Source organism: Phoxinus phoxinus (genome assembly GCF_949152265.1).
Source record: "Phoxinus phoxinus genome assembly, chromosome: 14".
In the NCBI taxonomy this organism is placed as follows: domain Eukaryota; kingdom Metazoa; phylum Chordata; class Actinopteri; order Cypriniformes; family Leuciscidae; genus Phoxinus; species Phoxinus phoxinus.
This window is the reverse complement of record NC_136889.1, coordinates 33,502,994-33,518,331: the sequence shown is the minus strand read 5'-3', so window position 1 is coordinate 33,518,331 and position 15,338 is coordinate 33,502,994. Positions and strand designations below refer to the sequence as shown.

Here is a 15,338-nt window from a genome sequence, read left to right as displayed (position 1 = left end):
TTTGTACAGTATAAAAACCATTACGACTATGGAGAGTCCTGACAAGTTTAGCAAAACAAACTCAGCCACCATATCGGTATCGGCCGATACCGATACCGATACCATTATTTTTTATCGGCCCGATAAGAAAATGTGTATTATTTCCTTCAGCTGAGACACTTCAGATGTGCACTGTTCATCATGATGGTTTTGAATTGTTTGAAATATAATTGTAATTACTTCAAAAAAGGAAAACAGTAAAGTCCAACATGTGCAGCACAAGTCTGTCATATCGGCTACACAACATTATAATGAGAACATTAAAGTTGTGTGATTGGGACAGGGCTTTTAATGTTGAGACTTGTTTTTGTAATCAGGCTCTCAAAAATTATTCAAATAAATTTGGATTTAGATTTATCAGCCAATATATCGGTTATCGGCTTTAAAATATAAAGAATTATCGGTTATCGGTATCGGCCATTTGAATGGCGCATCCCTAATATATATATATAAATATATACATACATTGCATTTCAGAATATCACTATTACTGATGATGTTTTGAAGTACTGATGCAATTTGAAGTTTTCGTCTTGCTCTCCATTAATGAATCTCTGGGGCAGAGGAGAATATTTGCTGAAGTGAAGGCCGGATCTGAATCTCCGTGATCGCACTGATGGATTATGGGACACACACTGCAGGACTGATGTGTCATTGTTCCTCTCTCCCTGTGTGCCGTTTGCTCGGGGACTAATCTAAACACTGCTGTCCATTATCATGCTCTACTTTCTCTGAGCGCAGACTCACAGAAACTGGATTTTTTTCGTGTGGCAGTAACATTTTCCATCCACCTATTTTTATGGGAATTTTGGGATATATTTCGTAAAAAAAAAAAATGGGATGGATACGGCAAGATGCGCATAAATTATAATAATGCTCATATAAATGTATGTGCCCAACTGAGGTGGAAACATTTTTTATATCCGATAAGAAGACGTGCACATAAACTACGACGGAAACACATTAGCAGAATAAATCCCTCATAACCTCATGTGGCTTTGCCTCAGCGTCAGCTGTGATTGGATAACTGGAGTAACCAGTGGACCAATGGCGTCGCAGCGTCTCTAATGTTGGTTTGGTGTTTCTGAAACGCCGGAGTCGAAGTGTGTGATCAGAATGATTGGGTTTAATCCCTCCAGAAGCGTCTAACACACACGAGTGTGTTCCCGAACACCAGCATCTGAACGCCAGAGAACACGACAGCATTTACTGTGTTTCTCTGACGCTCGACACACACACTCGTTTATGATGGAGGGAAAACCAGTTTGCAGAAACGTACATTTTTTTACAGATATTTTGTGCCAATTTCTCAGGAAATTATGATTTTGTTCTCTTGAACACGTGTTCTCTTGTCACGTTATTATAATAACTCAAAATGATAATAAGTATAATATAGTATCATTCATAAAGTTCATCATTTCTGAGGACAAATATAAATAATACTCATTTGGTACTTTGACTTGAGACTTGAGATGTTAGGGACATGCGATGTGACTGTCTATACCAGTTATGAAGGGATTGCATGCATTTGGCTTTTCTTAATAGTTAACATTTGGCTTATGATCAGAACAATAACTGCTTGAAGAAATTCTTGTTATACTTTGTCATAAGAATATTTCTCACCGATGGCTCCAGGAGATCAGCAGAATTTGGATGAACCAGTGAATCTCAGTTTTCTCAGTGTCATCCCGATGAAAACCTCTTCCGAGTCATTCAATCCTCCCAGTTATCTGTCATTAAACCGGATCTCGGGAACCCAAGGTCTGCCTTTTGTGTCCCACTGAGTCACTCTGGTAAATGCCCCGAGCGTTCGACTACACAAGTGACCCATCTTTTCAACTCTGGCCTAATGAAGGCCACGCTCAGGCCCGTCCGGGTAATGAACGCTCCTGAGAATGAAAGAGTGTATGGTGAGAAGCGCTGTGAAGACCTGAGATCATGAGCATGGGGACGCTTCTGGGCATTTGTTGATTTTACTGCAGGCTAAAATAAAATTATGTTCAATATGTTTTCAGCTTCTGCAGATGTCCTTGTTTATATGGTTCATATATACTGTGTGCCAGTGGATAGAGAGAATACACATGTTTTATACTGCGGTAGAGCCATCAGGACAGTTTTACACTATTTATAATATCGATCAAAAGTTTGGAATACTTAAGATTCCTTGTTTTTGAAAATGGGGCTCTTATGATCAAGGCTCTATTTACATTTGGTCAAAAATATTCGGTTACACTTTATTTCGACAGTTCCACTTTAGACATTCTACTAACTATACGTAACTTTTCAACTACATGTCAACTATCTCTCATTAGAGTATTAGTAGCCTGTAGTAGACTGTTAGGTTATGGTTAGGAGAATAAGTTGACTTGTAGTTGACTAGTTACTTATAGTCAGTGCTGTTGGGGACCAACAAAAGTCTACTAATAATCTGAAGACTGCTAGTGGACATGTAGCTGTAAAGTTACTTATAGTTTGAATGTCTAAAGTGGACTATCAAAATAAAGTGTTACCAAATGTTCTTACAATTTAGAAATTTATTAATTTATTACTGTGATCAAAATCTGAATGTTCAGCATCATTCTCCAGTCTTCAGTGTCACATGATCCTCCAGAAATCAGTATAATATGATTATGCTCAAGAGACATTTATGATTATTATCACTGTTGAAAACAATTGTGTTGCTTCATATTTGTCTGGAAACTGACATATGCTACCATACTTTCAAAAGTTTGGGGTAAAAAAAAAAAAAAGAATAGGCCAATTTTATTTAGCAATTATGCATTTAATTTATCAAAAGTGACAGTAAGTTTACAACATTGTTATAATAAGAACCATTATTAATAATTTAGCATCATTAATATTGTATGCTTTCTGAAGGATCACGTGACACTGAAGACTGGAGTAATGATGTTGAATATTCAGCTTTGATCACAGGAATAAATTAAACTTTAAAATATAGTCACATAAAAAACTGTTCTTTGTAATAATATTTCACAATATTACTGTTTTTACTGTATTTTTGATCAAATAATTGCAGCCTTGGTAAGCAAAAAAGACTTATTTCAGAAGTAACAAATCTTTAAAAAAAATAATATTATAAAATAAATGTTCTGCATATATACACCATTACTGTGACAAAATGACTCATATCAGATTTTGGTCATACCACCCACACCGACCTGTTCTTCCTCATGTCTCTGCAAGTTTTTGTCAGACCAGAATGGAGTTCCTCACATAATTGAGGTGTGTGTGTCGCGTTTCCCGCAGTGCTTGAATACATTACCTCTGAGATTGGGTGGATAGTTAATTAAGGAATAGCCAGAGGAACGTTTAATGAGGGGCAGCTCGAAACACAGAGGGATGAACACAATGGGAATTCCAGAGATGGTTTCTAAATATTGAATAACTGTTTACTGAAATGAGGCTCATTGTTTGTTTTGACATAATTGGTAGTAATTCATAAGTCTGTAAAGCTTGATGACGGATACTGTATTTCTTGTTGATGTTTCAGAATGCAGAAGCCAGCTTTGACTTCAGTAGCAACGACCCGTTCCCTTACCCTCGCTACACGGACGACTGGTTTAACAGGTAATGAGCTGTTTTTTTAATATCGTCACCTTCCTTCAATAATTGCCTACGTCATTTGAAAATGAAAATGACTTGGGCAATTATTTTTGGAAGGTGACGATATGACAATATGTGTGACCATATTTTGATGTGTACATCCGTAGTTGTTTGAGTGGATATCAGTGGACAGCACAGATCCCAGACAGCAACAAAGAGTCGGCCCGGATGTGGCTCACATCTGACACGCGCTGAATCCACATGTGCCGGATGTGGACCGGATCTGACACACACTGAATCCACATGTGCCGGATGTGGTCCGGATCTGACACACGCTGAATCCACATGTGCCGGATGTGGTCCGGATCTGACACGCGCTGAATCCACATGTGCCGGATGTGGCCCGGATCTGACACACACTGAATCCACATGTGCCGGATGTGGCTCGGATCTGACACACACTGAATCCACATGTGCCGGATGTGGCCCGGATCTGACACACACTGAATCCACATGTGCCGGATGTGGCTCGGATCTGACACACGCTGAATCCACATGTGCCGGATGTGGACTGGATCTGACACACACTGAATCCACATGTGCCGGATGTGGCCCGGATCTGACACGTGCTGAATCCACATGTGCCGGATGTGGCCGGATCTGACGCGCTGAATCCACATGTGCCGGATGTGGCCGGATCTGACACACACTGAATCCACATGTGCCGGATGTGGTCCGGATCTGACACACGCTGAATCCACATGTGCCGGATGTGGTCCGGATCTGACACGCGCTGAATCCACATGTGCCGGATGTGGCCCGGATCTGACACACGCTGAATCCACATGTGCCGGATGTGGACTGGATCTGACACACACTGAATCCACATGTGCCGGATGTGGCCGGATCTGACGCGCTGAATCCACATGTGCCGGATGTGGCCCGGATCTGACACGTGCTGAATCCACATGTGCCGGATGTGGCCGGATCTGACGCGCTGAATCCACATGTGCCGGATGTGGCCGGATCTGACGCGCTGAATCCACATGTGCCGGATGTGGCCCGGATCTGACACACACTGAATCCACATGTGCCGGATGTGGCCGGATCTGACGCGCTGAATCCACATGTGCCGGATGTGGCCGGATCTGACGCGCTGAATCCACATGTGCCGGATGTGGCCGGATCTGACGCGCACTGAATCCACATGTGCCGGATGTGGCCGGATCTGACACACACTGAATCCACATGTGCCGGATGTGGCTTGGATCTGACACACACTGAATCCACATGTGCCGGATGTGGCCCGGATCTGACACACACTGAATCCACATGTGCCGGATGTGGCCCGGATCTGACACGCGCTGAATCCACATGTGCCGGATGTGGCCCGGATCTGACACGCGCTGAATCCACATGTGCCGGATGTGGCCCGGATCTGACACGCGCTGAATCCACATGTGCCGGATGTGGCTCGGATCTGACACACACTGAATCCACATGTGCCGGATGTGGCCCGGATCTGACACACACTGAATCCACATGTGCCGGATGTGGCCCGGATCTGACACACACTGAATCCACATGTGCCGGATGTGGCCCGGATCTGACACACACTGAATCCACATGTGCCGGATGTGGCTCGGATCTGACACACACTGAATCCACATGTGCCGGATGTGGCCCGGATCTGACACACACTGAATCCACATGTGCCGGATGTGGCTCGGATCTGACACGCACTGAATCCACATGTGCCGGATGTGGCCCGGATCTGACACACACTGAATCCACATGTGCCGGATGTGGCTCGGATCTGACACACACTGAATCCACATGTGCCGGATGTGGTCCGGATCTGACACGCACTGAATCCACATGTGCCGGATGTGGCCCGGATCTGACACACACTGAATCCACATGTGCCGGATGTGGCCCGGATCTGACACGCACTGAATCCACATGTGCCGGATGTGGCTCGGATCTGACACGCGCTGAATCCACATGTGCCGGATGTGGCCCGGATCTGACACACACTGAATCCACATGTGCCGGATGTGGCCCGGATCTGACACACACTGAATCCACATGTGCCGGATGTGGCTCGGATCTGACACGCGCTGAATCCACATGTGCCGGATCTGGCCCGGATCTGACACACACTGAATCCACATGTGCCGGATGTGGCTCGGATCTGACACACACTGAATCCACATGTGCCGGATGTGGCCCGGATCTGACACACACTGAATCCACATGTGCCGGATGTGGCCCGGATCTGACACACACTGAATCCACATGTGCCGGATCTGGCCCGGATCTGACACGCGCTGAATCCACATGTGCCGGATGTGGCCCGGATCTGACACACACTGAATCCACATGTGCCGGATGTGGCCCGGATCTGACACACACTGAATCCACATGTGCCGGATCTGGCCCGGATCTGACACGTGCTGAATCCACATGTGCCGGATGTGGCTCGGATCTGGGCCGACACTGTGTTGCTCTCTGGGATCTGTTATTTTCTTGGGAAAGTAGCAAGAAGAACCATGTAGAAATATGAAAATACTGAGTGGACATAATGCAAAGCTTATGGACGTAATGTCGTGTTAATTAATATCTATATATTATGTCTATATTTTAATATCTCTAATAATATTTTTTCAGCTTCAATTGTAGCTCATCCAATCAGAATTACTGTTTGATAACATTATCTTTATCTTTTTTTGTCTATTTTTACTCATGTGTCACATAATAATGTGAAGCCTTTTTGCACTGATGAAAGATTTTTTCATTTCTATAATCAAATTTCGGTCCCACTTTAAATTAAGTGGCTTTAAGTACTACGTACTTACATTGAAATTAATAATATGATGCAATGGACTAATTCTGTTCAAAGGTTTGGTCAAAATGTTCAGCATCATTACTCCAGTCTTCAGTGTCACATGATCCCTCAGAAATCACTCTAATATGATGATTTGCTGCTCAAGAAACATTTATGATTATTATCAATGTTGAAAACAGTTTTATATTTTTGTGGAAACATTGATAATTTATTTTCATGATTCTTTGATGAATAGAAAGTTCAAAACATCAGCATTTATTTGAAATATAAATATTTTGTAACATGCATTTACTGTCAATTCAGCTTTAGAGCAAATGATGTGTACACTACATAGTATAAGATATAACACTGCTCATAGAAGATCAGCTGATGCCGCAGTGCATTGACCAGCGACTGCTTCTTAGCAGTGTTTGGTGAAGGACTCCTTGCCTCTCTGTATTGATTTTCCTTACACGTAACCCCATTAAGTCATCTCTCACCGGCTCTCAGCCCAGCTGCATTAACACACGACACGAGCCTTTCCTTCGACTCTCAGCAGAGCAATAGGCCTGAGAAAAGCACCCCGAGGTGAAGATTACGAGGAAAACTGTCATGTTTCATTGCTACCTCCAGTGGGGCAGGGGCGTGGTAGTGGGGGGAAAAGTGGACCTGACTACCCAGGGCCCTGTCTAGGGAGAGGGCCCTTTGAAATCCCATCAAAAATTTTTTTTTTTTTTTTTCATTTTTTTTTTTTTTTTTAACCTAATTCGAATTAATTGGGCCCTCCAATTGATGTCATTATTCATTTCAAAATATATTGATAACACCAACTGAGAGAATGAACTCAGTGCCAGACCTTTTCCATGTTTGTATCACTCCGCTTGTTCGTGTTTGCGTAACTTGCATCATTAAGCCAGAAGGCGGCGACAAGTGACTGTCTTTATGAGTGAGCAATTGAACCATTGATTAAATGAACAGATTAGTCCACAAATATTGATTCATTTAGGAAAGAAAAAGTAGATGAAATTGATATTTGATGCGCATACTAATTGCTCATATGCCTCTGGACACAGAAACCCGATCTCACGGCAATTCGTACGAATTTTACGAGGTGGCTAATTCGTACCAATTCATACGACCTCACTCGTACGAATTTGTAAGTTTTTTGCTAAATCGTACATATTTTACGATTTGCCAAAATCGTATGAATTCATACGAATGACCTACCCCTGACCCCGCCCCTAAACCCAACCGTCACGTGGGTTTAGACAAATCGTACAAATTCGTACGAGTGAGGTCGTACAAATTCGTACGAATTAGCCACCTTTTAATCACTCGTACAAATTCGTACGAATTGGTCGTGAGATAGCGTTGGAATTATTGCATTGGCGTTTGTTTGAAATGTAACATCTAGCCTATGCAAAATAATCCTTGAATCATTTCTTATTTAAGGCCATTCCCGTTTCGAATATGTGATTGTGTATAGTCCACAATAAGCATAAACATTCTGCATTTCCATTTTATAGTGTGGATAATTCATTGCGACATTTAAACTGATTCTCATGTTTTAGAATTTGTTATCTGATAAAATACTACATACTGCCCACTGACATGCTTTTAAAGCTCCTGTTGTCCATTTTTTTTGGTCTTCAAAACACCTTAAAATTCACATGTTGAGCTCAGGTAAATCTAAATTTTCTCGGGGGGGCATGCCCCCCAACCCCCCTAGGAGCACTTTATTCCGGTTTTTAGCTATAAAAACCTGCGCAAAAAAATGATCATGAAGTGAATTGGAAAGTATTTCTCTTTGTTTGAATAACTACTCAACTCTACCTTACACATTAATACTCGAAAAGTAAAAACACAACACACAAGTCATTTTACAGCGAAAGAACCAGTCATTACTATAATCTGATTTGATTATGGATTTAAACACTATTTATACTTGTTTATATTCAAATAATTAAAAAAAAATTTTTATTCAAAATTGAATTTTCATTTTTGCTAACCCGCATCGTCTAATGGCATGTGTAGGGGGCCCACTGACATTGTGAGTATACAGGGCCCAGAATTTGGTGCTACGCCCCTGAGTGGGAGTGATCAATGACTCAGCACTCAATAGATTTTACATTACAATAAACATTCATTAATGCTCTGCAAGGGATGCAAGTAGTTTTAATACTCGAATCAATGTATTTTCCTCCATTCTCTCTGAATAAATAATTGGATCCTCTTCTCCGCTGTGCATTATGAGACAGAACAAACGAGAGATGTTTATGTGAGGAAGGGTGGACAAGAAAGAAACAAAAATCTCAACATTCAATACGGTCCAGTGTAACGTAATTGTGTGCGCTCAGAACATTTCGCAACGCAGTGACACACAAGTGAGCTTGGAGCTGAAAGCATTTGCATTCACAAACGTTAAGAAAGCACTTTAACTCCCAAGCATGTATATTTAAAAAAAAAGCAATTTATGACACTACATTACATTAGCAGTAAAAATGCATTTGTTGACTGTTCACTTTATTCACTGATGATTTTTTCTTTGTTCATTTGTTTCTTAATTGATTCAATTTCTCAAATGATTGAGGCTCATATATATTGTGTACAAAAGCATGTCATTTCTGTAGCGAAAGACATGAAAACAAAACGGTTCTGAAACAGGTTTCTGGAATTATGGAGGCTTGTTTCCACCAGGGAATAAAACAATTAATAGCGACTTTTTAATCTCACGATTCATATTCTTTATAACTTGCAGTTGCAGAAATGTGAGATAAAAATACATAATTGCAAGTAATAAAGTCCAAATTGGAAGACATAAACTAGCAATTCTGACTTTTTTTCTTGCAATTGCGAGTTTATTTCCCAATTCCTGCTTTTTTCCCTCAGAATTGACCCTTCCCAGGGAGCTTGATTGACAGGTGATCTGACCAATCATACTTCGCCATCCGCCATTTTGTCGAACAAAGCAGTCAGGAGAGTTAGTAGATTAACATGGAGGATTTGAGCTTGAGAAGCGGAGTGTACTGACGTCTTTCCGCGGTTAAAACAACATTCCTTCTGATGTTCATTCATGTTTATTTGATGCTATAAATGAACTAGAAGGAAGAGATGATCGGTTCACGAGCGGCTTTAACTGAGGCGACACAGCGATCTGTCACACACATTAAAGAGCCACAAAACGCTATTTATTGTTTACATTTCTTTTTAAAAAATGACCAAATTTGAAAGGTTAGACTTTGTTTAATATGTTTAATATCAAAAGTAACCGAAAAGTAAGCTGGTCTGTGTCTGTCAGTGTGTTGTCAGTGTCTCTCTGCTCCGCGATGTATTGTTCACTGCGTGAGAACATGGTGTGTGTGTGAGAGAGGCGTAGCTTGTCGGACATAGCGACAGTAACTAAGGGGGGCGGGTCTTTGTGAACGGTCAATTGTGTTATATAAACTTGCAATCCTGAGTAAAAAATTCCATGGTAACAAGCGTCCACTCCTCCGCCTGCTATTGTTTGAACAGATAGATAGTCCCACCCCACATTCATGTAATTGCTTGAACCCATGTTTCTGTGTTGGGCTGGTTTGGATGCTCAAATAAGCAATAGTAGTTGCTTATAATGTTGATAGTTTTCACCGGAATCAGTCTAACATGCTTTAGAGTTATGAAATGACACTGAATGGATTTGAGTTCCCCCGAGCACGAGCTCTTCTGCTCTTGTAGGGACACATGTGCTATCTTCAACACGCTGATTAAACCTCATTAAAAAAGATGAGGGCCCAAAGCAATATAATCTCATAAGATCCTGAATTCTTAGCTAGGAAACTTTTCAAAACTGAAATATATCAAATACAAGAGTAGATGTTTTCTTGGCTCTGACGATGAGCTGTTTATTGTGCAGCAGACAGCTAATGCGTTCATGAGAGTGTCGTGAGATATTCCTCTGCATATGGACAGTATGTGGACAGTATGAGGACAGTATGTGGACAGTATGTGGACAGTATGTGGACAGAAGGTTCCCTACGGGAGGAAGATTGGCAAGCCTTCTGTCGGCGTGCTGCTCTTCTCAAAGACCCCTATCACACTATCACACTATCAAAGAATATTACTGTACCAGACTAGAAGTAAAAAATATGTTAGTGCAATATGTGTTGGAGTGTGTGCTCGAGTTTTATTCAGTTTTTTAACTGTACGTTGGTTAAGAATGAAATGGCTAGAATTTATTCACATCTCTACTATTGAATCCAGCGTATCATCGGCGCTCAGATTCGCTTCCATGTGTTGTCAAGTACGACTGCAGTCTGAGAGGGAAACTAAACGCTATTGGCTATTTGAAAAGGGGGAGGAGCCGTTCTATAAGTCCCGCCTCAGCTTCTGTTTCAGTGGAAATTATGTCAACGGATCATAAAAAGCTGTACGTTCCAAGGCGCTTCAGTGGGACTTTAAAGATACACTATGTAGAAATTATGTTTTTGTCAAACAGCGCCCCCTAGAGTCGCTGTGGAATACTTGCACTGTCGTAAATACCAATAATAAAGTAGCCTACTGCGTTTGCTGGCTTATAACGTTTTTACATGATTGCAGCTAAATCACAAGTAATTAGTCTATAGTCTAGGCCTACTGTATAATTTCATGTGTTTTTTGATTGTAATGTAAACATTACAAAATGCCAGATGATCAATAAAGTTAAATGTACATCGCACTATTTCATAACATTGGCCGTTATGTCATTAGACATGATTATTGCAATTTATCATAATAGTTTGCATATTGTGCTCGTTTACACTATTTATAACCTCTAGGCTTATTTATGTCCTGATAAGAATGTGAGATATTGACACTGTTCTCATGATAATCGCAGGAATCGACGTCAACAGCGTCGTCTGATATAATGGATGAATGAACAGCATCGTAAAAAATGACACACTACCAGCAAGCGCAACAACATACAACAAAGAACGCAAACAAGTTTACAAAAAAGATATTTATTTACTAGTCCATCAACGAGATCGCCAGGTCAGCATCGCTGCTGCATCCAGTGCTGCTCTTAGCTCGCGCGAGTGAAAGCCTGACCGAGTGACTCTTCTCCAGTTCCTCACGCGGTCAGACTCTCTTTTCCTTTCCCTAGTCTCTTCCGACCGCGTTTGCTTTGCTTTTTCCATCGTCGAGTATCACGTAAAGGTATCACGTCTGAAATGTGCGCAAGTGTCTTCGTGCTTCATATGTTGTTGATGTTGTGTGTGACGTCGTTGCCGTAAAGCAAGTCGTGATTCTCGCGAGATTTGTCGGGGGTGCTCCTCTCAAACTTGCATTGCTGGTTTTTCCAGCGGCGTCCCCCCCCCCCCAAAGCTTTACTACCGGGATGATTCGCTTTAATGAGTTTGTTTACCACCGAAATGACTTTGCAGCTGTTATATTAAGGTACAATTTCTACATAGTGTGCCTTTAATATACAGGTATATGTGGCTTTCTGGTTGAGAACCACTGAGATTCATACTAATATTATCGTTGATTATAAAACATTATTCGGTAACGCTTTAGATTACAGCCCGGAAAGTACTGTGTAGTTAAGAGGAATTTACAGTGTAACTTTCTGTAATTATAGTGTACCTATAAAGTACTTGCATAAGTATAAGGGAACAATATGTAAAGTTTTGGGAATAAGGGGGTAACAACCAGGAGAATTAAACAAATATTTATACTGTAAGTATTATAGAACTAAGAGGTACTTATTCTACTATTATGATACAGCAATCTTACATTTGGGAGCAATTTAGCTAGAATAGACACTGCGTACATTTTTTAAATAATGGTGAACCAGTACATACTGTATAGCCTTTAAAAAAAATTACAGGGTACATATCTATGCAAAATTGCAAATACAAAAAAAAAAAAAAAAAAAGTGCAGATGTTTAAGTTTGGGCTAACAAGTTTCAAGGCAAGAAAAGCTAAGACTATTGCAATTTTTTTTAAATACTGGGAAATATATCTTGTTTGATGTGGTTACAGGGCAAGTGGTGCTTGCATAATAAATAAAGGTTTCCGAGTCAGTGATATAAGATTGTGTGTATGCATTTTTATTGTACTTACCCTGTAACTACATGGAACAAGAGGGTAACAAGCACCACTACATGAAACAAGAGTATCTTTCCCCAATATTTAAGCAAAAGTTGCATTAGTTTTCGTTTTCAGTGCACTTTTGTTAAAAATATTACTTTAGAAATGCATAGATATGTACCCTGTAATTTTTTAAAAGGCTATACAGTATGTACTGGTTCACCATTATTTCAAAAAGGTACGCAGTGTATGTTCCCGCTAAATTGCTCCCAAATGTAAGATTGTTGTATCATAATAGTAGAATAACATTTACATACTCTTAGTTCTATAATACTTACAGTATAAATATTTGTTTAATTCTCCTGGTTGTTACCCCTTTATTCCCCAAACTTAAATTATTGTTCCCTTATACTTATATTGTAAGTACGTTATAGGTACACTATAATTACCGAAGGTTACGCTGTAAAATCGCTTTAATTACGCAGTACTTTCCGGGCTGTAATCTAAAGCGTTACCCATTATTCATTCAAGCCCAGAATTATGATCAGACTTTAGATGCAAGACTTGATAAACACCCCTGTAAAAACGATGTCGGGTGACCCCGACACCAGCCTTATACGAGGCTTTCTTAGAGCCGATATCTTTCAGGAAACCCGCAGACTAGTCGATTTAAAAGTATTTAGGTGTCCATAGTTAACACAGAAAATGACATAACCTGCATTGATTTCAGAGTACAAATCTGAATACAGTATTTTGTAGAAAGATATTAGTTAAACCTTGACATAATTGATACAAGGACAGATACAATCTAATAGAAAGGCGAGAATATCCTCTTGTGTTTTTCCAGCGTGTGAAGCATGCTGGGCCGTGTGGAGAGTAATATCATCTGAGCTGCAGACTCACAGCATAATCAGACGCTTATATATAAATAGATCTATAGAAGCACTGTCTGTCTGAGTGGAGGAGAGGGAACCAGTGCTGTGCTTCATGCTCTTCATGAGGATTCTCCGTCCCAGAGACCATCTTAGAAGCTTGTCTTGTACATTACTGGGTTGTTATTGAAGTAGAGCAAGGTTCAACATCAATGACTTAATTTACTTAAGGGCACCTATTATGCAAAATTCACTTTTACATGGTGTTTGAACATAAATGTGTGTCACAGTGTGTGTACACAACCACCCTATGATGATAACAATCCACAAACTCTTTAATCCCCATAAATCAAAGCAGTGTCTCAGAATAAGCCGTTTGCAGATTCTAGCAGTGACATCACATATACTTAGGCCCCGCCCATGACTGCTGACAGACTCCGCCCTATTAGCATAGACTCCGCCCTCAGTGAGCCGTACACATGTTTATCTCATCACCATAGCATTTAACAGCGGCATCCACTTAAGAAATCTATTCTTATTAAAGCTACTAAAGTTATTCAGTTAAGAGCAGTGAGTGATTTTCTGTTTTTTTTTTTCTTTTGTTGTGTGATTCATATTTACAGCATTTATAGCAGTAGGTACTGTATATTATAGCGCTTTCACTTTAATACACAGATCTAATATACAGATGTGATTTCTTTCCCTGCTTTTTATGTTCACAGACAGTGTATTTGACAGTTTAAGTGTAATAAGATGTAAAAGAGAACTTAGTTTAATATTCACAGGACACACTGTCCGACATCCAGCTTTCTGTGCGCGTGCTTCGGATGTGTGCGCTCAGAAAACCATATTTCAGAAGTTTAGACAGATTATGGCTTTAAAACGCATGCAGATAATAAACTTTCATGATGATGAAGAACTGCAATGTCACGAGAGTGTGAGCGCGATAGAGATGATAATCAAAATCAAACAGATATTTTAGGTTTTGGCAGAGTATCGGAGGCACGAGCTGTACAGGCCCCGCCCTCTTCTGGATAGGGGGCGGAGCATCAGCTCATTTGCATTTTAAGGTACATGCACGAAAACAGCATGTTTTTCCTTCCACTCAAAAATGGGCTTGTACAACATGGTATAATAAATTGTCTGTGGGCTATTTTGAGCTGAAACTTCACAGACACATTCTGGCGACACCTGAGACTTATGTTTCATCTTGTAAAAAGGGGCATAATAGGTTCACTTTAATATTCTGTAAAATAAAATGATGGCTATGTTGGATATCTTGTCCTCCACTCTATCTTTCAATTTTCATTCATATATTCAAACTTGACATTGTTGTTTAGTACCAGATATGTATTCAACACATTTGAATATGTGCAAAACTAAATAAGAGCTATGGTGACTGTAGAGATTTTTAGCAAGAAACTTTAATATTTAATTGTTATAACACATAAATCATTGTAAAATATGTAACTCTAGACATCTCTGAATGTTTTTTTTCAGTCATGGAACCAGGTGTGCTGGTGAGGTGTCTGCAGTGTCAAACAACAACATCTGTGGGGTGGGCGTGGCCTACAACTCCAAGGTAGCAGGTACGGTTCTGATAGGTTTTTTACAGTGATGACCTCATAATAAATTGAAAGGTCTGGTTACTTTAGAAAGTTCCACTTTAGACATTCTACTAACTATAAGTAACTACATGTCAGCTAACTCTCATAGAGAGCCTAAGTCCCGCCCCTCCGCTTCCGGCTCATGGAACCTTATTTCGGAAAAAATATGTATGGTAGAGTACTATGGTAAAAATATCAACGGCGAGAGAATCTTTTTACTCCGTATGAACTGTGCCCTCAGTTACACATATGATGTTTGTCAATTTAAAAGATAAGTATGAAAGTCAAGAAAGTCGCAGTTTGTCATAAAACAGAAGAGTAACATTTCGTTGCTCGTGTGTGTGCAGTCTGGTACAACACACTCCGGCATCACGGCGTAAC

General features: G+C 40.5%; 1 protein-coding gene across 1 annotated transcript in view; it reads left to right on the top strand.

Annotated features, from left to right (window-relative positions):
* Window positions 1-15,338, top strand: part of pcsk2 (proprotein convertase subtilisin/kexin type 2) — a 79,251-nt gene that overhangs the window by 26,327 nt on the left and 37,586 nt on the right. Inside the window, exons 6-7 of the mRNA XM_079634742.1 lie at window positions 3,551-3,627; window positions 14,851-14,939. Of these exons, the coding sequence (XP_079490868.1) occupies window positions 3,551-3,627; window positions 14,851-14,939 (166 nt within the window). The remainder of the gene's footprint in view (window positions 1-3,550; window positions 3,628-14,850; window positions 14,940-15,338) is intronic.